At 34.1% G+C, this 24,606-nt stretch overlaps 1 protein-coding gene across 1 annotated transcript; it reads right to left on the minus strand.

Moving 5' to 3' along the window:
- Window positions 1–1,856: 1,856 nt before the first annotated feature.
- On the minus strand, window positions 1,857–23,659 carry LOC130623086 (eIF-2-alpha kinase GCN2-like). The gene is made up of 10 exons (XM_057438586.1): window positions 23,582–23,659; window positions 23,396–23,472; window positions 23,090–23,112; window positions 22,885–23,018; window positions 21,689–21,883; window positions 20,079–20,417; window positions 10,268–11,839; window positions 10,042–10,164; window positions 6,724–6,864; window positions 1,857–2,578 (listed from the first exon to the last, which is right to left on the minus strand). Exons 1-10 carry the CDS (start codon window positions 23,657–23,659, stop codon window positions 2,351–2,353), a joined length of 2,910 nt encoding a protein of 969 aa, XP_057294569.1. The 3' UTR covers window positions 1,857–2,350.
- Window positions 23,660–24,606: the final 947 nt, after the last annotated feature.

Raw genomic sequence — 24,606 nt, forward strand, 5'->3', positions numbered from 1 at the left:
ATCAAATAAAACTTTGTTCTATTTCTTTAGGCAGTTATTTCTTATTCTTCATATATGTTTTACCTTAAAATAGGTGCTTACAAATCTACGTATACATCAGGTATATACAAATCCCAGTGTTAGGAATAAAATATACAGTCATAAATTTATATACAGTAGACGTCCGTTAATTCGAACTTTCGAACAAATTTCCAAGTCCCTTAAGTTTGGTTTAATAAAGTCTTTTATTTTGAGCTGCTTAATTCGAACTCCGCTAATTCGAACATTTCGTTAATTCGAACAATATTTTAGTCCGAAGGTTACATTATGCTCGTTAATTCGAACTTTTGTGTATCGATAAATAAAAATTTAAGGAAAAAGAAGAAAACATTATCATTTTTATTCATTTATATTGCATCAATGGTGGCAAAATTTCTTTCAATTTATTAATTTAATTAGCATTTCTAATAAAATAAAGTTTACAAGGAATTTGGAGGCCTTGCCCATTGCCAAGCAAACAACGTTAATTTTTTTTAAAAAAGGTGTAGTAAAGATGTAATAAAGTTATATCAGCAAAAGACCTTTAGCATATTAAAATTCTTGTTTTGTTGGAACTTCCGATAATCCGAACATTCGTTAATTCGAACAAATAATTTAGTCCCTTGAGTGTCCGAATTAACGGACGTCTACTAGTTATAAAGTGTACTTATATAGTTATGACGTTTTCCACTGACGCAGTATCTGATGTCGTCACTCTTTAACCGGGTATCGACAACAAAAACTTTGTAACTCAAATACTTTGTAACTCAATATTTGTATTAGTGTTTTTTGCTGTCTAACAATTGCGGGTTTCCCGGAACAAAGTTTAATTTTTTACTTTCGTTTGTAAAGAGGGTTAAAAAACGAATCTCAAACAAAGTAATTTTTCACCAGAAAAGATTTTATGTTTCTAAAGCACTCTTTATTTTAAGTTATTGTCAGTAAAATTAAGGCAAGAAAACAGAATTTTCTAATGATCCTTAGATCGTGTGCTAGCTAGTTAACTAATGGTAGCTAGTCAACTAATGGGAGCTGGTTAACTAACTATCAAACATCACAGATCACAAGCAAAGTATCTACTTTCTAATTATTTTTAAAAGACAAAATTTTATAATTATTAGGAAATAGATCGAAGGACCAAAAAGAAAAAACACAAGAAACGGCAAAGGAAAATTTTGTACAGTACTACTTAAGAAAAAGTTTAAGCCATGGTTTTTTACCTCAAGTTATTGAATTCGGTTAAAATTGCTAAAAAATTAAGAAACTTTTTAATCTAGAAAACTGTGTAAAACAAGACGTATACCTATGATACTTTAATAATGTGTTATATTTTAGAAATGTATTTCGTCAAGAAAATCAACCTTCTCGTATTTCTATTCTTTAAAATTAGATATTTGTTTTCGCATGCTTTAACAATGCAACTTTAAGAGCCGAAATTTTAGCAAAAATTAAGTTGATTATTTTTGGCAAATTTAGCGAATTTTATCCATATTCGTGAAAATTTGCAGACGCTAAAATTTTCGGAAAGGTAATCTTCGATAAATTACTACAATGAATTTTTCGCTAAAACTAACTTCGCAAAATAATTGAAAAAGCTAGCCTTTTCGTTTTTTTGGTGAATTTTTAAAAAATAATGTCCAAAACAGGGGGAAAATACTAGATTTGTGAAACAATTCTTTGCAACAAACCTTAAAATGTTTATTTGCAAAGAAAAATCTTCGGAAAAAGTCTCGAAATGACTGATTCGCGAAAATTAATCAACTAAAAAAAGTGAAATAAGAGAAAATTTTAAAAAAAAGTATTAAATATTCATAGTAAAAAAAAAGGTTTACGCAAATATAAAAACAAACAAGACGTATGATATACGCAAACAACCTCGCCAAAAAAGTGTATAAAAAGCTGAAGTTAGACACGACATATTTTGCTATTCGGATAGGCAATAATATTGATAGAAAATTTCTCGAAATTTCAATTTTCGTTAGGTCAGTCTGTAAACACGTCCTCACGGGAGAGATAGTAAAAAGAAAAAAAAAGTAAAAATAGTTACCAAGATGAGATTCGAACACACGACTACTCCCGTGTCGGTGCTCAGAGAGGCAAAAATTTCCATTCTTGTAGGACACATTTGCGTTTTAATACAAGCTCACGAGCTTGTAATAAAAAACAAAACAAAAAAATACTGCAAAATAAATAAATAAAAAATGTGTAAAGTAAAAACTACACAATTTGATTGCTACGTTGAAATGTGCAGATTACAAATAGTAACGTTCAGATAAAGAAATATTATGTGATTATTTTCAGGAAGTATTTACTTAATATAGTGTTGCCTTCCTTAAAATTCCTGAATGGTTTCAAAATCGCCAGTTTTGGAATTGAATATACTCACTCTTCTGCGTTCTGTTTTACATATATCACGAATTCCAACGCACACATCCTTCAAATGCTCATAACAGTCATCCAAAAAATTCTGGACAAAACTGTCATGAAACTCTTTATCATTAAACCTATCGCTAAATTTGATTCTCATGATGGATTTAAACTCCTCCTCCTCCAGATCAACCTACGAAAAGAAAAAAAACATTTATAAAAAATGCAAATCCCTTTATTAATACCCGTTGTCTGTATGTTAAAAATACATAAATTTGATTTCTTTAATCATAATTTTATTAAAAACACAATGAGGGTTTTATTGAATCAAAAACCGGAGTTTTTGACTATTTTCACTTTTCGTAATTTGTACTGTGGAAACATTTTTTTATATTTTCACAATTTGAGCCATGTATAAATCTAAAACACACCAATTTGAAGATTGTTTTTAAAAATGCGTGGTTTAATTTTTATGTCGGGAAACATATTTTTTCTTCTTAACATCATATTTTTTAGTTCAAGTAACAACAACAACAACAACTTCGGAATAAAAAAAAAATTATGATAACACATTTTAGCCCAACAATGCTGTGATCTCTTCCTCGCAGCTTTATTACTTTTGGTAAACAAACTTAATATATCCATCAACCCCTGTAAAATCAAGTCCGAAAAAACACGTTTTACTATTTTAAACTATTAGGTTTAGTTAATCTCATCAGTTAGTCAAAAGGAATTTTCTTTTTTTTTTATCTTACCTTTGTTCCCTTCGCTGCTGAAGCAAACCAAAAGGATCGTTTGATTCATGATGTGATACGTGACTAGCTACAGATTAGAATTACTACGACAGCTACTCGAGTGCAAAGAGATCGGTTAGAAGTCATGTGCTGCTTTATATAGTTAAAGGACCGTTTAAACGGGCCGTTATCAACTGCTGTTCGTATTTTTAAAAAAGCGCAGTGAGTATTAGCTGTTGCCATAGCGATATAGGTTATAATCTATATCATAATGCCCGCATACGTCTGTCCGTCCGTCCGTCCGTCCGTCCGTCTGTCTGTCACGCAAAATGGTAGCTTAGCTGCGACGGGCAAACCCGTGGATTTTTCCACGGGCTAACGACTAGTCAATTTCGAATGTTGGTTGCAACTTTGTACTCAGGTTTCTCTTTATAAATAAATTACAAGTTACGCCTAATTTGATAGTTGCACAAGGTTAAAGGTACACATGCGTTACATTTCGTTAAGAGCAGTGCCAACAGACCGTTCTGCGGTGTGTTATAGTCTGAGATTTTTTCAGGTATTGGGTTTTAGGTATATTATAACACCGGTCTGACTGTCGTCTATCTGTCTGTGTGAAAAAAAGTTCACTATAACCTTTTCAAACTGTAACGCATAAAATTTAAGATACTTTACGGTCTTTCTTTAGCAAAATATCGAAAAAACCTTTTTCTCATGATCTCATAAAGAAAAGTCTGAGCTTTTTAATCATACTTGTCCTTAGCCCGTAGAAAATTATACGGTGGATTGTCCGTCGTCTATATTTCCCTCATCGCTTTTTCGTGCATCCTTCTGGCCTGTTTACATGAAGTAACGCAATTTGCTTGGACAGGGGTTATTACTATAACTAACCGTATTCCCGTGGAAGAATCCACTGTAACTCTAATTTTTTCTAAGTTTTGCAAAAACATACAACACAGTAATTTAAATTTTCAAAAGTCACAATCTGCAATATTTCATATTTATACCTGCTGAAACAAAACGTCTAAAAAAATAAGCAGGTGCAACAAAAGAGAAAACCGAAAGTCCAACAACTTTTGCGTGAAAAGCTAAATCTGTTAAAAGTATATACTTAGTCATGCTAGATGTACACAGGGGAAAAAGCATACCAAGTCCAACATATTACGTTAAGTCATAAGAACAAAACAGTCAAGAACATATAGAAAAGAAGTATAAAAACTTTAATCACATCGGTATATTGCGTGCTGCGCTCTCCCGCAATATTTCAATCCAAAATATTAAAACAAACGGTTTACCTTACAGAGTCATATCCAAATAAACAAAAATCAATTATTTTGCCTTTGCACATAAAATTTTACAACAAATGTCAAAATATCTATTTAAGTAAAGCAAAATCAGGCATTTCGGTCATTACCAATCTCTCCTATAAAATGTTTATAGAAAATATAAAAAAACAGTTTGCAGATTGTAAAATCTGAGTATACAAAAGATTTAATTTTGTTTTAGTAATGCAGTAGAGTCTCCATAACTCGAACCTCTATTACTCGAACGTCTCCTTAACTCGAACGAATTCGTTGGCACTGTGAAAATTTCCTACTAAACTCTTACAAAAAAACCTCTACTACTCGAACCTCCATAACTCAAATGTTTCCTTAAGTCGAACAAATTATTTTGTCCCTTGAAGGTTTTTGACTCCATAACTCGAATTTTGTGGCATTTTGAAAAAAATTGATAAGTTTTCCTGATCATTTATCTCTTTATCATTTTCATATTTTAATGTTTACATGTGTTGTGGGCCTTATATTGTTTGAACGCATGATTCCAATGTTTTGTTTGTGTTTCGAACGACAACGCTTTCTCAACCAATTTTCAAAAACAGAGTTTCATAGCAATCTGACAATAGTGTAGTGGCAGGGTCAAAAAGAAGTAGAGCCGATAACAAGTCCTGTAAAAATAAAAGACAGTACCCTCAAAGAGCTTGAAAAAAGGAACTCACCGTCCTTGAGATCCTAAGCGTTTTCTCGAAATTTGGGGAAGAATTGTTGGCTTCCCTAAAGGACTTGAATAAAAACATCAAACGAGATTATGATGATACTTGTAAACAATCAATTATAACTGATTTTTTTTACAAACATTTGAACAAAAAGCAACTAAAACGCTCTGTTTTTGTATTTCACAAACCCAGAACCCCCAATAAGTAAGACTACGTACTTAATATACTGTTTTTATTCATCTGGTAAGCAAATAAGGGAAAAATATTGAAAAAAATTGAAAACCTCTACTACTCGAACGTCTCCTTAACTCGAACGGTTTCCTTCCCCCCCTGGCCGTTCAAGTTATGGAGACTCTACTGTATTGCATATTCTCTTCCCTACCAAAAGTTGATCACAAAATTCCAAATAAAATTATTTCTACCCTTTAATCAAAATTTTATAGGTATACAATACGCTGAATAGCTGATATTGGTATGATGTGTTACAAATTGTAATTTGTGGAAATTTATAATAACCTTTTTTTCCTATAACTTTTCCTATATTTTTTCCTATAACGTACGCTTCTCCCCCTGTGTACTTCTGGCATAAGCAAGTATATACTTTTAGCAGCGTTTTACGCAACAGTTGTTAGACATTCGATTTTGTTAGACATTTTTCATTTTTATTTCTCTTCAGTTTAACCTGCTTATTTTTTTAGACGCGTTGTTTCAGTAAGTATAAATATGGAATATTGCAGATTGTCACAAAATTTAATTTATTGTGTTGTATGATTTTGCAAAACTTAAAAAAATTAGAGTTACAGTGGATTCTTCCACGGGAATACGGATAGTTATAGTAATAACCCCTGTCCAAGGAAATTGCGTTACTTCATGTAAACAGGCGAAACACGAAACAGAGATGCGGGGAATATAGACGAAGTTTAAAAGTTTTTCGATATTTTGCTAAAAAAAGACCGTACAGTATCTTAAATTTTATGCGTTACAGTTTTAAAAGGTTTTAGTAAACTTTTTTTCTGATTTACTTTTCTGATTATCAAAGCAAGTAATGTTAGTAGCTTTTACAGTTGCTTGGACACATTTATTTTTGTTTGACACTTCTGAGTTTTGCATTTTTTAATTCGCATGCTTAGGTTGCAATCATTGAATAATGTAAATCGTAAAATTCGAAACTTGTGTGTTGTTTTTTATGCATGTATACTTGTTACAATACAAATACAGTGGATTCTTCCACGCGGTATAGTTTGGTATCCTCTATTTCTGTAACATTTTGTTTGTACACATTAGCTATGTGCTTTGCAGACATAAACTGAATAAAAAGGTTTATTTAAGTCTTATAAAACCTTTATCTTCGAGTTGAGCAACAAAAAATAAAATACTTACAATACAAACATGTTATATTGTAAATTTTTTATTTCCTAATGAAATGCTTAAATATTTCAGATTATTTTTAAAAAAATAATATGCTGATCGCACAATCACTCATAGTGGGTCTATTGGAAGAAGTATACACGTATTTGGGATAGAAATTTTTTTCTTCAAATTTTTGCTAAATATATATCTATTTTTTTTCGATTAAATAAAGTTCAACAACGAAATAAATAAAATACTTACAATACAAACATGCACCTCTCCAAGAAATTTATCAAGATATGGTCTAACTCTTGATTTATGCTTTTGTTGCTCAGTCAGGTCTAACCGGACAGGTGAAATGAATGTCACGTCATCTTCATGGACCTTGATTATTTTAACAGACTAAATAAAGTGAGGGTAGTAACTTAAACATTTTGTTATCAACAGAATTGTTACTTATATTCATTCAAAACATCTCAGATAAAGAAACACCAAATAAGAAAAAGTATTTGAGGTCAAAATTATTGTAATCTAACATCTTAGTAGGCAACACTTTTCACAATTTTTTTTCTATAAATTTATGTTAAATTTGATATCAGTGTCAATAACTCCCAGAATGTGAACTATTTTAACTATTTCAACTTTTTTTAACTATTTTAACTTTATACTAAGTTTGACATGTTTTGGTAACTAGCCATAACATTTGACAATAAAGTATTCATTAGAATTTTTTACCCTTGAATGGAAATAAGTTTGTATGGATAAAATTTTATTCGATATGCTAAATTAATCAATTTTCGTTTTTGTAGTGGGAGATAATTACACAGTATACCAAAAGAATTAACTTTGAGAGGCTGCGAGGTTTTTTGTGGCATAATGCGTTTAATACGATAGAAGTTGAATAACCATTTTAACTCTCCTGTACCTGGAGAAGGAAAATTATTTTGGAACGAGAGGATGTGGGTTTAAGTTCTACTCGATCCATTAGCTGAGTGTTGTATTTGTTTTAATAATTATTACATGTACGTTGGTCCAAGGGGGTTGCTCAGGCTCAGGCAAATAAAGACGAGATTGTAAGGGAATAATAATCCAGCTGGAATGAGTTCGGTTGATCCCAATGACTTCATTATATTGTTTTCCTTGCCTGGACCAACTATAAATGTAGTATTCTACATATGTACTAAGTTTAATGATATAAGCATCAATATTTCTGATAAAATGGATCTTTATATATATCATTAAAATAGCCAAATTTCGTGCAGACATGAAGTCATTTTGATCCCAACGACAACAATTGACTTTTTTTAAATAAAATTAATGTTTTGGTAAACAGTCCACAAGTCTACCAAGAATTAAGGTTGTATATAACGCATACAGGGTTGCCACACACTTTTGTCCAGACATATCATAAAAATTGATATCATTTTTCTGACTTTTAGTGTGAAATTGATATTAATTTTTCAGACATTTAACAAAAAAGAGAATATTTTTCCAGAGTGAAACCCATATTTTCCTTGTTACTCTTTATGTACAGAACAGCCTAATTGTCAGACATATAAGTTTCTTTTAATGTATATCTTTCCTGATGAAACAACAATATACAGCACAGAAAAAAGAAAGTACAAATAAATGAGAAAAGCTTCTTTCGTTTTTAGTTACACATTGAGGTTGTTCTTCTTCCCAAGTAGTTCTTTCGCCCTTTTTCTTAACACATTTAACTGGCCCTCTTTTTCATTGCACTTTTGTTTTAGAGCATTAATTTCGACTACCACCATTTTGCATTTCAATTCATGCGACGTTGATTTTGCTGCAGACTCGAATTTTTTGAATATCTGTGCCTTGAATGCAGATATTATTTTCTTCAGAGTAGCACACTCACAATTTATAGCATTCAGCTCATTCTTAACATTAATCAATTCTTCATTTTTTTTCTTTCTTCTTGCATTCCTTTCTCTGTTCATCTAGATATGTTTTATATCGCTGCCTAGAGGTTTTCACTGACTTTAAACAATCCCGGCTCATCTGGATACTGCACGGTTCGACATTGTTCACTTGCATGAAATTTTTAAGGAATCGTCTGGCGATGACCGAAACAACACTGATGTTATCTTTCAAAACAACATTGTTGTCATCGAATCCACATTCCGCAGAAGCTTGCCCATGACTCATCGTGAAAATTATTTTTAAAATGGTGGAAAATGCAGGATAGGTTTTGTGTACTTGAAAACTTTTGACATCAAAATCATCAAGGCGTTTCTCGACTCTTTTGAACTGAAGAAATTCCTGTTTGTTGTGTGTTGCCTCGTTGAACAGAAATTCAGCAAACTCTGCTAGGGCATGATCCCTGTCTGAAAATTGATATATTTCAAGGTTACAATCCTTTGAATTAGATTCTTGACTTTTTTTCAGCACTTCATGACTCTTTGCTGACAACACCAGTGGGTCAATCACTTCAGAATCACGCACTATTGATGACATCAAAGAACAGCGTTCTGCCACCTTGTTAACACATGTTCTTATAAACAATGCCTTCGCTTCAGAGCTGTAATACTCCCTCTTCATCAACCTTTTAACTCTTTAAAACTCTCTGCAGCAAAGCCAAGATGTATGTTTTTCGTGGAAACAAGGTTCTGCTCATCCTGTGCAAGTTTTGCCAATGCTGATACTTGGGCCTCCTCAATGGCCTTTAGTTTTAAAATCAAAACAAAGATACGAGTAGGTCTTTGATGTTATTGCTGAGGTAAGATAACATAGGCCCATCACCTTGAAAAGCTGTTAGAAATGGTTGAAGTAAACTAGTGAGGTAGGAGAAGCAGAGTTTATCAACTGTTGAAGGGTCATGAATCCCCTCTTTAACATTGTGGTAGCTGTTAGAGTCGGGACGTTTTTGATTTAGGTAACGTTTCCCAAAATTCAAACAACTTGATATGTTTGGCAACAACTTCACCAATCTTGTAATTTTAAGTCCGAGACAGTGCCAATTATTCAACATATATGTAACACATAACAGAAATACTACAGATATACTATACAATAGAGTATATAGATTCATGTAAACTATACAATACTGTACTGTACATTATACTATACAATAAATGTATATAGATTCATGCAAAAGTAATTTAAGAAATTAAATCTAAAAGATTATTGTAATTTTTTTCTTTAACTTTATTCCAGACATTTTTCAGACTAGTGAGCCAAATCCAGACTATTTCCAGACTTTTCCATTCCACATTACTTTAATTCCAGGCATTACTCTAATTCCAGAAACGTGTCATATTTTGAAATGGGGAAAAATGGTCTGTCTTAGGTGGGTGTGACGTCATTTCCGATCTCCGTGACGTAATTAAATTCAGGATTAAGAAGAACCGCGTCAGTAATGTTACTATCAAAGAAAGGGTGACAACAGAGCACACAAGTGCTTGGACCAAACGCTTTTCCTTAGCAATCGTTTGTTGGTTTTTCATTCGACACACAGGTGCATTGCAAGCTTACTGACCAAATTTCAATTGCTAGCAAATGTTCAGAATAAAATTAATAAAAGAAAATGACGGTACAAGGAAAATTATCGATCCATACCTTTTGCACGCGCTTGGTAATTCGTTTGTCAAGTCGTCTAATGAGTTTAATATGTTTTTTTGTTTCTTCAATTAACACATCTCTCGTAACCGGTTGCGTTTGGTACTTGTAAAACAAATGTAACTAAAAATACAAACAAGCATAAATATTACCCGAAAATAGTTGAATGTGCATAAAATAAACCATGACGACATTATACGTATTTCTAGAAAATTAATTTACTTACCTTGGTTTTTTTTCGAGCTTCAATGCCAATCAGTATACCTTCCTGCTTGCAATGTTCAATAATAACTCTTTTATTGATGTCCTTGTCATACGAATAGGCTTTAGAAGATATGTTATTTTTCCAAAGCTTATTAAGCACTTGTACAGCATTGCAACGATCTCCCCACACAATAACATCACAATCTGAAATTATGTGCAAGGATTTTGGGATTTTGTGAAGATTGCTGGTGATAATTTCACAAAAAGGATTTAAATCTCCTTTAAAACCGATGATATTTGGAGTTGGGCCAGGTAATATGGGCTTCCATATGTCTGAATTAAAACGTCCTCCAGTAGCCACGATGCGAGATTCGTTTTCTTTAGCGGTTTCTAAAAACACTTGAAAACATATGCCATCGAAATTTGATACAGACCCAATTAAAACGCACTGCAGATCCAATGAGAAAGAAATATTTAGATCCGACAAATTTTGTAGAAACATTCCAAATTGTTTTTTTATATCAGCCCAGCCTTCATCCGAAGCAGAACCAGATTTTTTCATCACACTGTTCAGAAATCGTTCCATTAGCAATTTCTTTCCTGAATTGAGTATCACGTGTTCTTTTTGCGTCATAAATTCACAGATAGCGTCCACTTTGTCTAGTGAAATATTTACTAATTGCAGACACTTTCTTATAGTTTCCTCAACACGATTCCCATCCTTCAAATTATTTAAAAGCTTCTGTAGTTTTAACTTGACAGTCTCAGATAAATCAAGAGCATTTAATACAATTTTTAGTATGCTTGAATGACTAATCGCAATCCTCAACTTAGCATGGGGAATTATCAAATCACGTAAAATATCGTGCAGCACACAAAAAACCTCTGCCTCAAGAATATAAGCAACTTCTGGAGTCAATACATAGTATGAAAATTCCATCTCGCCGTTCGTGCATAGATGGTTCGGATTATTGCATGTTCTATGAAAGGAACACAACCTCAATGTGTGTTGAATACTTGTTTGACATAAAAACTTAGTTAGCTCGCTTGGAATTTGTCTACAAGGCAAGTTTAATAGACGTCCATGATTATCCAAAAGCATCAGCTTTTCGTTAAAAGAACCAGTAGCATCTAGATACGGTGATACTAATGGATGGTCCAACAATGTTGCCCCGAACTTTTTAAAAACAAGCTGTATTTCATTTCTGACATAGGTTGCAGTTGAAGCCCTTATTCGAATTGCATTAAACTGTCTCTGATGACATTGCTGCAAGTGGGATATGAAATTTTCTTTTGAAGCTCCCTGGCCGTGAAAACAATCACACTCTTCCCCATGTAGCAATTCATTCAAAGGATTCCCTTTTCTTTCAAACAAAAACCTCATAATCGACTCCCGCGATTTTTGGTCTTCTATTATGCCTTTTAAATCTGCATCACTGTAGGTAGTATTAGCATTTGAGAAATGACCAAGAACAAATTGAGCATTGGGGCGAAAATCAGGGTTTTTTTGGAGACACTTGTATATGATATACTTCAAATTTGTTTTGTCATCTGGATTAAAATGAGATCCAAAATCATCTGGAAATATGCTTTCCTAAAAATGAACAACACAAAATCTTACAGGTTTCTCGTAGTAAGACCAATGTTTATGCTGAATTACATTATGCAATTAGAGCGGGATAAATTGGGATAAAATATTATTGATAAAATAGGGATAAAAACGAACTGATTAATAGATTGATATGTTGGAAACCAGTAGAACAATAAAAAAAAAATTCATAAACATATAACAATAATACTCATTCACACTACTTAGAACTTGTACATTAATTTTCAGTCTGCATGAGCATGATGTATTACAATTTGTATTTCACACATTCGAGCAAAATTAAACCTTGGCATTTGATTATGACAAGACAAAAAGATGTGAAGGCCAAGACCTTTTGGTCGCAATTTGTGGAAGTTACAACCTCTAAAGACAGAAAAGCAGTACGAGGTCTTTATTTCGCAAGGCTCATTTGTGGATTCAAATTAATTTACTAAAACATCTCAACATATTACAATACGTTAAAATTTTAACTGCTACACAATAACATACAACAGGAACAATAGCAAAACCGCCTATGTGCCCAAACCTCTGAAGCTTTCCATGTGTTTTACATATTTCCAACACTTAGCTTTATACAGGTAGTTGTCGCATTGAATTAATTGGTGCTGGTCCACCAGGCGCAGATTGAAATCACTTGAGTGACTTCGCGGGTGTAAAATCAAGAAAACAGAAAAATAAGAACAAAAACGAAACCCTATTCCACTGTTTCATACCTAATATTAAGTAAGGAAGGTAACAGTAGTTTTGTCACACAGCTGGGAAGTAACTGACATAAACAGGTATCTAACAGTCAGACAGAACGATAAAAGACCCAGCAGTAAAATCACAGAAAAAAACAGCCTTAATAGTTACTATTAGAGAAGAAGTGGAGGAAAAGAAGCCCAAACAGAATATATTTTAGAAAATCATGCCCTAAGATTGTTAAACACTTCGTGACCTTAGTCACAAGATCTTTTTTTGGCACTGGGATCGCCAAGAAATGACATTGCCAAGAGGACAGTTATTTTCTTGAAATTAAAACTTTAATTCTAGTGTTTAAACCTGACGATAGTGATTCCTATGACAAGTCGAAGATGAAGTCAGGTTGTCATCTCAAACGTTGAAATAGACTGACTCTCTTAACATTTCCCGGACATCTTTTAGCTAAAACCACACTCATTGTCGAATTTTCTTCCCTACTTCCCCATAGTTATGGCTGCTAAAGGGAAGAAACAAAGGATGAAACAAGTACAAGCTGAAGATTAACACTCACATTGATAATCATGATAATAAAATGCATAGCATATGCATTGCAAATACTTAGTGGAAATTTCCTGTATTTTTTGTGACATTTCATAAAAAGACCAAATTTTCCTGACACTTTTTTGACTATATTTTTAAAATTCCTGACAATTCTTGACGGAGTGTAAACCCTGAAGGTATAAGTACTTGCTGCAACTGAAGATAAATAACATAAGTTTGACGACGAAATGAGAAGAAAACACAAAAGTTAAAAATATGGTAGAATTATGCAAAATGTGGCGCTTGTGGGAGAAAATAGTAACATGCTGACGCTTCGTCCAGACCTCTCACAGGCTCTGCAGATGAGCAGAAAAAACACCCTATGACAAAACATTTAGAAAAATCTCTTTGTCATTTTTATCATTTTCTTGTGATAATAATTTTTCTTTAAAAAATGGGTTAGAGAGAACTATAAAAGAACCAATGATGAAAATAGGATTTCCATGACATGACACTTAATGAGTGTCATGGAATCGGAAATAATTTTGAACTCATTTTTCTGAAGTATTATTTACTCACAATTAACTTGCATTATTTAAGATAAATGAGAGAAAAGTCATATTATAGTGATTTCTATTGAGATGACCTCTATTGCTCTTATTTACATTTATTATATTAATATTAGTATATTTTATTCAGGGAATAAAAATGAAAGTAAATGTTGAGGTGACGGGAATAGACACCAGGAAAACGAGGATAAGATCTTCTAAATTTTCTGTATCTCACAGATTTTTATAATATATTGTTTCATTAATTAGGTAAAGGGTCTCTTTAAGAGACAAGAGAGGAGTTGAACGTCCTCCACCATTCCTTAGTTTAAAGAGGCGATTGTGGAAGTCCCATGAAATGCCACATAGTGATAGTGTCACTTTAAAAAACACCCAGTCCGGTCTGTGAACGGTTGGCGCTAGGAAGGGCATCCAGCTGTAAAACAATGCCAAAACTCTTTATTAATGGCCGTAAGAATAGTTGATCAGACAAACTGCGTAAACGGGGCTAGAACTCTAAGGAGTGAAGGTGTCGCGTACGGTAGGACAGATGTCAGGTGTGAGCATCGTCAGACCGTTACCCAGCTATCACATCACAAGGTAGATAACACTAGTTTGGGGATGGCTAGTGTAAATGTTGGTACTCTGAGAGGTAGAGCAGGTGAAGTAGTTGAAATGTTAGAACGTAGATCTGTTGATATGTGTTGTGTTCAGCAAGTCAGGTGGAGAGGAGCTTCAGTGAGATTTGTGGAAGGTAGGAAGGCAAGGTATAAGCTTTTTTGGATTGGTAATAGTGATGGATGTGGAGGAGTTGGCATATTCGTTGCAGAAAAGTGGGTAGAAAAAGTAATAGATGTTATGCGTGTTAATATTTTGATAGGTAATAGGATTGTCACTTTTCTGTCAGTTTATGCTCCACAGTGTGAACTCAGTGAGGAAGATAAAGATAAGTTTTATGATGAGTTAATAGCAGTCACATCAAAGTTTGGAGACACTGAACTTGTCATGGTGGGCGGCGACTGTAATGGTCATGTTAAGAAGTCATCTGAAGGTTATAGAGGTGTGCATGGAGGCTATGGATTCGGGAGCAGAAATAAGGAAGGGGAGAGATTGCTTGAGTTTGGAATGGCAACGGACATGGTAGTTTGCAACACATCATTCAGTAAGAGACAGAGTAGGCTGATAACATATGAGTCAGGTGGTTGTAAGACACAGATAGATTACTTCCTGGTTAGAAAGTCAGACAAGAAATTGGTGAAGGACGTGAAAGTTATATCGGGGGAAGAGTGTGTTTCCCAGCATAGGTTGCTGGTTTGTGATATTATCTTGAAGAGTGTTAAAGAAGCCAAGGGAAAGTACAGGGCCCGTCGTAAAGTCTGGAAGCTGAAGGAAGAGATTGTAGCAAGACAATTTAGTTCAGTTAGTTCAGCAAAAGTTCAGCAGTTAGCCCACAATGGTCAATTTGATAGTGACAATGTTGAAAGTACTTGGGCTACTTTGAAGAATTGTCTTCTAGAAGCTTCTGATGATACCTGTTGGTGGACGAAAGGACCAGCTAGACATAGACAGACCTGGTGGTGGAATAATGAGGTTGACCAGTGTATAAAGGAAAAGAGGAAACTTTGGAAAGAGTGGAAGTCAGGTGGTAGTAAAAATATTCACATAGAAGCTAAGCGTCGTGCTCGTACAGCAGTGTATAAGGCAAAATCAGAAGCAGAGAGAAACAGATTTGCAGATGTGTTAAGAAGGGAAGACCAGCGCAATGAGGTATTCAAGATAGCAAAGCAAATGAAGAAGACTAACCAAGATGTTGTAGGTGAGAAGTGTATACGTAATTATGAAGGTGTTTTGGCTAGCACAGAGGAGGAGAAAAGGGTAGCTCGGAAGAATCATTATCAGAGGTTGCTTAACACTGAGTTTGATTGGGATGAGGATAATTTGTCTGATGATGATGTTGTAGAAGGGCCAGCTATGCAGATTAAGACAGAATGGGTAGTGGAGGCTATTAGGAAATTGAAGATTGGCAAGGCTGCAGGAGTATCAGGTATTGTTGCAGAGATGGTAAAAGCATCTGGATATATTGGAGTTGAGCTTATTACAAGTCTTGCTAACCAGATTTTAAAGGATGGTGCTATTCCGAGTGAGTGTCAGTCGAGTGTAATAGTGAATTGTTTCAAGGGAAAGGGTGGTGCATTAGAAAGGGGTAACTATAGAGGTTTGAAGTTGGTTGATCAAGTAATGAAAGTTATTGAAAGAGTGATTGATAAGTTACTTAGAGAAAGGATTGATATAGATAAGATGCAATTTGGTTTTGTTCCAGGGCGTGGCACTACAGATGCAATATTTTTACTCAGACAGCTTCAGGTAAAGTATTTAGGAAAGAGAAAGAATCTCTATTTTGCCTTTGTAGATTTAGAGAAAGCTTTTGATAGAGTGCCACGTAAAGTTATTTGGTGGGCTATGAGAAAATTAGGTGTGGATGAGTGGCTAGTTACGATGGTCTATGTACAGCAATGCTAGAAGTCGTGTCAGGATTAACGATTCACTTAGTGATGAATTCAGTGTAAATGAGGGGGTACATCAGGGTTCTGTACTTAGTCCTTTGTTGTTTGTTCTAGTCTTAGAAGCGCTGTGATGGAGTTCAGAACAGGTTGTCCATGGGAGTTATTGTAAAGTTTGAGAAGTGGAAGAAAGGACTAGAAGAGAAAGGGCTAAAGGTAAACACAGCAAAGTCTAAAGTCATGATTAGTAGCATTGCAGCTAAGTGTGACCTTGTAGTTGGAAGTGGCCTTGTGGAGTTTACAGGAAAGGGGTTGGTAGTAACTCAATTTTTTGTCAGACTTGCAAGCATTGGGTACATAAGAAGTGCAGTAGCATTAGTGGAAGGTTAAGAGCTGACATTCAGTTTGTATGCAAGCGTTGCAAAGGTGAGATTATAGAGAATGAAGTATTTCCAGCTTTAATGATGTACAACAGTGGCTTGTTAGAGATAGTTGAGAACTTCTGTTACTTAGGTGATATGTTGGGCAGTGAAGGGGGTGTTGAAAGAAGTGTTACTTGCAGGATAGGTTCTCCTTGGAAATAGTTCAGAGAGTCACTTCCTTTGTTGACTAGCAGAGTCCTGTCAATTGAGGTAAAAGGTAGGTTGTATGAGGCCTGTGTAAGAAGTGTTATGTTGTACGGTAGTGAGACATGGGCAGTAAAGCAGGAAGATCTTGACCGTTTAGAAAGGAATAATGTGAGAATGGTTAGGTGGATGTGTAACGCCAGTCTGAGAGACAGAAAGAGTTCAGATGAGCTAAGAAGCAGGCTAAGTCTCCGTAGAATTAAAGATGTTATCCAGATAAGAAGATTGAATTGGCTGGGGCACTTGGAAAGAATGGAGGAGGATAATTGGGTAAGAAAGTGTAGAGACTTGATAGTTCCTGGGGCAAAGCCCAGAGGCAGACCGAAAAAGACTTGGCAGGAGGTTATAAGGACAGACTTGATACAGAGGAAGTTGAGTTTAGATCTAACACAGTCTAGTTCAGATTGGAAGAGGGTCATTAATATACCCCGTCCAACCCATGCTAGCATGGAAAACGGACGTTAAGCCGAGAATGATGAATGATGAGAATGATGAAAAGCTAAGGTGTAATGGAAGTGCATTTTAGGGAGCAGCTCCTCCTGAAGGCCAAAACAAAATTTCCACTTGATACTACATTTTTATTAAACGTTAAGTTTAGTTTAAAATGAGCTGACCTAGCATAGCATTCATCAAAACACATAGACATTCAATGGCTTTAAGGCGAAAGTCCACTTCGGTTGCATAGCACGACGTACTCGACGCACGGCTCAAAGCGTACATTATTGCGTAACATTTCATGAGCGCTTTTGGTCGTTCCGCCCGCTTTGGATATCAAAACGATTTTCATATTTTGAATGACCGCTCGAGAGCGCTGATAAATTATGACGTAACTTAAGCATTTCCACCAATAAAATTGCTTGAAAACCATTCTTCCTTTAAACAACATGGAGGAACAAGACGCATGCGATGAACAAGCTTATGAAGCTAGAGAAAACAGGGAAGTGGAAAGAAATATGCAATATGTGGCAAACTTAAGACGCAATGCTAACCAATTGAGGTTTCTTGTGCAAAGATAAACTGAATTGAGCCAAGAATATGTTCCACCAAGAGTTATTTCAACCAACAAGAAGTGTTGGCCCCTCCTTCTCCATCACCAGCAGCGAGCCAGAGGTAGCAGTAGTGGAATAATTCGTAGTATGACAAGAGCACCAGTGCCTAGTGAACCATTGCGTGAACTAATGCGTGATAATCTCCTTTTTGTTTTCTCTCGAGAAAAATCCATCGTACCCAGAACTTTTTACGTTCGCGTTGTCTTTGCAATTCATCTTCCCTTTGCCTAAATCTTCTTTGTAAGATAATCAAAAGTAACAGCCTTCTTTTCAAAATTCTTCTTCTATCCCATACCGCCATATTTGTTGACATTTAGTCTTTTTCTGCGCACATTCAATAATTAGTGGACTTTGTACATTGAAGCGCGCACGCACGCCATGAGCGCTGTGGGTCAAATACGTCGTGCTATGCGACCAAAGTGGACTTTCGCCTTTAGATCGCTCACTGCAAGAATGGATAGATGCCTGAGTAAGGTGCAAGAAAACGAAGGGTCAGACGAATGAGCTCCACAATAAAGATTTTATAAGCATTGCTGCGAAGAAGCGTATAGAAAGGTTATGAAGAAATTTAAACCGAACTAAAACGTCTCAAGGAATCGAACAACGAAATTCTAGTTCATCACTGTTGTCGTAGAAGGTTTATTGACAAGAGAAAAACAGAGTTCGGAGACGAAATAAAAAACTTGAGAACATCATAGGATTTCCAGTTTAAATAAAAAAAAATGTAGTTGTTGTTTATTTAAGGACGAAATGCTAAAGAAAAACAGATTCTTTCAAAACAATTATCATGCCAGAGGAAGATTCAGTTACAATAAAAACATTTGCTAAACATGGTGGTATAGTGGGTCATTCCTTCATAGAGTTTGCTGGATGGAAAGGAACCAAATTCAAATCAGTTGCTACGTACAGTATGTTGGCTAAAACCAAGATATATCTTCAGTAGTTTTTTTCATGGTTATGAGAGTATGAGCAATAAAAACCAATATGATTCCAAAGAGCTGTGAAGTGAAGATACGTACTGAAAACCAAACCAAGTGCCCTTTACCCAGATTGCTTCTTGAGTAGCACAGAAAATAAATCTTCTCTAATTGTTTACCTTGAATGTCTATGTAAAGCAGGAATATGTGATGTTAACTGGCTTGATGATGCAGATACTGCAATCGTCAAGACTGCATTTGAAAGATATGTTTTACATCTGCTATTCGTTGTTATTATTCGGATGAGACAGACATAGCAGTTACGCTGATCTCCTATTGGAAACAAGATCTTCCGGATGTCTACTTTGTGCTAGGACGATGGGACAGAGTTTGGAGTGTTAAAGAGTCTAGTACAAGAAAATAATATATATAACTAGTCTAAGGCCTGTGGAAAAATCCACTTAGGCAAAAGGATAATGAAAAAATAGGTTGTTTTAGATTTTTTGCTGACGTCAGCAGTTCAAATACAAAAAAAATTGAGTTAATTCATTGCATGTAATGCGTAGAGGTTGAAACGCTGATCCAAATAATGTATAGGATCATATGTTTTTGACGAACGCCTAAGAAAAAATAAGAGTTTAAAAATTTTGCTGGCGTCAGCAAGGACCGCCAAAACACAGGAAATTTGTGTACCTGTTTCCTTCATGGTGGAGATCTTAAACACTGATCAAGAAAATTTATATCTTTATATCTATAGCAGGCAGGCAGGCAGGCAGGCAGGCAGGCAGGCAGGCAGGCAGGCAGGCAGGCAGGCAGGCAGGCAGGCAGGCAGGCAGGCAGACAGACAGACAGACAGACAGACAGACAGACAGACAGACAGACAGACAGACAGACAGACAGACAGACAGACAGACAGACAGACAGACAGACAGACAGACAGACAGACAGACAGACAGACAGACAGACAGACAGACAGACAGACAGACAGACAGACAGACAGACAGACAGACAGGAATATGTCTTTAGATGAATATAGTTACAGAAATATTGAGGTTTAAATTTGTTTTAAACATATCTTTCAAAATGCAATTTTTTGAAAGGAGCAATTTTTTGTCATATAACAGGTAATACCCAAACATGGATGCCACATGAACTTTGTGTTTAATAGGATAATTTAGGAGGGTCTCAATTTTTCTTTTTTTAGGTCATTTAGGAAATTTTAGGCAGGCAGGCGGACAGGCAACATAGCGTATTATCGTCATCAACATTACATCATCATTGTTTTATTATTATTATTATTATTATTATTATTGTTATTATTATTACTTAAAATTCTTTAACAAGAATAGTAAGAACTGATACCTTTTTTAGGGCGTTTAGCAGCTGTGTTTTCTCCATTTCTGTTTTATCAGGCGAAGACGCCATTTCAAATAAAATGATTCCAAACGAATAAATATCCACTTTATGGGAAAACTTTGCACGTTTATGTCCAAGCAATTCTGGTGCACAATATCGATTTGTTCCAATGTCTGCAGTCATAGAAGATGTTGAGTCAACTGATAGGACTCTCAACAACGAGCCTTGGTTAGGTCGGACACTAAAGCCAGCTTTATGTTTTGCCAAACCAAAATCTGCAAGTTTTAATGTACCATTTGAATGTATCAAAATATTTTCTGGCTTCAGATCACGATGACATATGTCCTAACATATAAAAAGGTAAGTCATATCATAATAGTTATTTTCTGAAACGAATTTACACCTAAATCTATTCTTTAAAAAAAGCATTGTAAAGATAATAGGTAAAGAGTTTACAGTTTCTCATTATATACGGCCCTTAATGAATTCTTTATGCACGAGGTTTATACTTTGTAAACAAATTTGTGTGGCATTTGGAATTTTAAAAATAGGTATGTTTAGCAGACATTTTGTAAAAATGGAATAAAGGCCTGTGGAAAATATGATATTTTGTAAGTATTCATTATATTAAGAACAAAGTCACATAATTTTGCCCGATAAGAATTCATTTTCATCAGTTGAGCAAGTCCTTATACTAAGATTTAATATGTTGGTATGGTTTGAGTATTTAAAATGTCATCACTTGAAAAACAACAAGTGCCAAAACAAATATGAACTGCTTTTTTCATTGAGGTCGACTTGAGGTTTTTTTCAGGCTTTTTGAAGCCATTTTTTAAAAGGAAGAGTTTTGTGCAGTTGATGATGAAGAACAAAAATTAACATCTGAAGAGGCAGCTCAGATGCGATTTGCAGGCTTTGTCAGGAAAGATATGAAAAAGCACAATCACACATCTAACAGCGCAATATAATTGACTAATTACCCATAGAATAGTATGATTATAAGAAGTTGGTTAATGCAAAATATCTAGAACACTTGGTACTTGGTATGTGTTTTTTCCTGACTTTGTCGCCAAAATAAGGTTATGAAATTTATAAGCGAAATTGTACCAGGGTAGCTAGCTAAATTAATGGGAAATCAATTAAGGAGATTCAAGTAGACTTTTTATTAAATTTTAAGCAGGAAAGTAGAGGGCAGCTGCTGATAAGATAACACCTGGAAAGCTGGAAGAATTAACAATAATCTGGATATATTCAGTACATTTAAAAACAGGTAGTGTTCTAAATATTTCTAGACTTGTTTAAAACTATGAGAAACTTTATGCAAAAACTCACAATTCACAATTCATAACACATAGTCCAAATAAACTTAGGGATTCAGGGAAATTTCTTAAATATCTTCCTTAAGGTAATGATCAAATTTACATTTAAATTTGGTGTGTTGAAGAAATGCATAGCAGCTTTTAGAAGAAAATAGGGAAAAAAAACTTGGATATATTGTAGATGAACTAAATCCTAGGAGATTACTAGGCTTGGCTTATACACACTAAGCTTATAAAATGATTAGTATTCATAATTGTATATTTCAGAAAAAAAATTAAAATTATCTAACTGCTTACCATGAGATGAATAGTTTCTAAAGCTCTTAAGATTTCGAGTGCATATCTCCATATGCTTTCCTTGTTAAGATATAACTGCCCTTTCCTAATTTTATCACGCAGGGTTCCCTTGCTGCAGTATTCCATTTCAATACATAAGAATTCGCTGCCTAAGGAGAGGTTCTCACTGTTTAATGACATACTCCCATCACAATCCTAAAATATATATTGGCCAATGACACGCAAAATATAAAATTTTATGTTATTATGCGCACATACATAGTTAGGAAGGGTAAGTAAGGTTCAAATAAGAACCTTCCTGACACTCTTCTCATATTTAATAATTTTAAAAGATTTGGTAACTTTTGCAAAAATCAGTTCCTAGAAACATGCTATTCGGTAAAACAAATCCTTGCCAAATTAGGAATTTTTTCCTCTTTTTTATGATTTTCCTAGCACTTACAAATAGATAAATTTAGTTTTTAGTTATGTCTTAAAACCCCTAAAAATGGTCTAAATTAAGAGAAAAAAATACTGTCCAAATTCTTTTTTAGCAAAACTCATGAGCTATCTAATAAGACTGGCTTATTTTGCAAAAATTAATACAGTTTAGGGATATAAGAATTTCCGTCTCTTTTTAAATGTTTCTCAGTACATTGTTCAAAATGTCTGATAGTTTCACCAATGCATTACTTATGGGCAGAAAGTAATGCGTTGGTAAAACAACCAGGAATTTTCGACAAAATATCAAGGAATATTCCAGAAGAGACAGCAAGTCTCATAAATATGAACATCTACTGAAGAGTAATGACTGTCTACATGAAGTTGGTTTGAAACCTTTTCTAATTTGCATAACACACAGACTAAATGGCAAAAATGTTTGTACATTAGCTCTTGAAGGAAAAAAAACAGGATCTAAGATTAGCTAGAATAATTCTGACTTAAATAAACAAAAGAAACAGGTAAACCATTAAAAAAAGAACTCTAATAGAATGATCTTTTTCGATTTTTATTTCTCTTTTTGGTCATAATGTTGCATTATTAAACAATGTCCTCAAAACATTTGTGACCTTCAAAGTTATAATAATGCCTTGGCTACATCTGTACAAGTATTATGCACAATTGATTTTGTACAATATATTGTTGCAATGGAAACTACCCTTAAAAGACATGCTTTGCATTTATCTACAAAATGATTTTCTAGTAATAGATCCTACCTGGGAATTTGCACTAGCTGACTCAATGCTGCTGACAGCAATACTTCGTGCAACACCTTCTTCACTATCTTGTTCAAATACAATACCTGAAGAACCAGATGAAGGATTTTGTGCAACACCATCTTCACTATCTTCTTCAAATACAACACCAAAAGAGATAAAGATAAAGATAAAGGTGTAGTATTCAACTTATTTTGAGATGAACCTGCACTGTCTATTCCAGATTCTCTAAAAATTAATTATATGAAATTTTAAGCGACATTTTAAGAAGTATGGCTTTGCAATCAACAAGATCAAAATAAAAGATTTAATGTTTCCAGCTTTCTAACGGGGCATTTCTTCAATGCGACTACAAAAAAGTTAATTTTATTCTGTTTTCTTTTTCCTTATAAGTAACGAAATATCATTGAACTCTCACTGAAAATAATTTAAAAATAAATAAAAACTAGTTTTAATGCAGAATTACACTCTCTATTATTCCCATTTGATATTTAACAGAGTATGTTCAAACTTTGACTGCATTTGTGTGCATTCAGGAAAAGTATAGCAAATAGAAACGACATTGAGGCGTACAAAACACAAACAAATCTATGTGAAACAAACAATGCAGATTATCTTTCTCAGAGGATAATTTTAATTTTATTTTTAAAACGTATTTTCACTTTCATGTGAATAGGTTATTTTTCGTGGCATGTGCCTTAGTGGTTATGGAACTCGCTTTGTAATCATGTAATGGGTCCAAGGTACGAGCATGTTTAGCAAGTGCTTTTACCATAACATGTGAGAGAAATTGGGTAGACAATGCCTGAAAACACTGTAGTGGCTATATCCGGTATAAATATTCGGAATTATAATAATAATAGTTTTATCCTGTAAAAACTGCTCTGTAATTAGTTCACCAAACATGTTTTAAGAATGAAATCAGTATTTGCTTGGCAATCTCAAATTTCAAAGCCTTGCCTTATCACAACCAACCAGACAACCATTTTTTACAGGAACTATTATCTGTGGTTTTCACAATTTAAGTTTTATAGGCTCATTTTGTATTTCATTGTAAAAGGTGTATAGACAGATTGCTGGAATGTAACATGAACTGGAACCTTGCAGAGAATTGTTAAAAAATCTGAAATAAAGGTTTTAGTTTAAAACCTGTGTTGACGCAAAACCAAATATATTGATATGTTCACATTAAGGGTTTTTTATTACATGCCTACTGAAATGATCTACTAGAATACGTTTTTTTGTTTCGTTACTATATTATGTCTTTTAAATGGATGCTATAGTTTTCTATGAATTAATTTTCAAAATTTCTGTCAAGCTTTTTTCCAGTAAGTCCAAATTTTAAGGTTAGGTTTTCAGACAAGATGAAACCCACCATAAAAAAGCTTGTGCAAATGAACTTGTGCAAATATTATATTCAACATATTTCGCTATTTCATTATTGCCAAATATTCTTTAAAATATTAGGCTAAGAATAAAACATTGTTGTGAGTGAAATACACAAAATGAAGGTGTAAAGCTTGGTTTTTTGTTATAAATATATAGTTTAGTGATTTAAAACGTAATTTATTTGCCAAGTAAAAAAAAAACAATGACTTCACTTGTGAATTATCAGTGTGGCGAAAGAAAAAAATGTTTTGATATTTAATTCAATGTAACTTTATCAAAAAAGACTTTATAAACTCAAGACATGTCTTGTTATATAAAAAGAAAAACTTTTAA

This window comes from Hydractinia symbiolongicarpus, chromosome 13 (assembly GCF_029227915.1).
Source record: "Hydractinia symbiolongicarpus strain clone_291-10 chromosome 13, HSymV2.1, whole genome shotgun sequence".
In the NCBI taxonomy this organism is placed as follows: domain Eukaryota; kingdom Metazoa; phylum Cnidaria; class Hydrozoa; order Anthoathecata; family Hydractiniidae; genus Hydractinia; species Hydractinia symbiolongicarpus.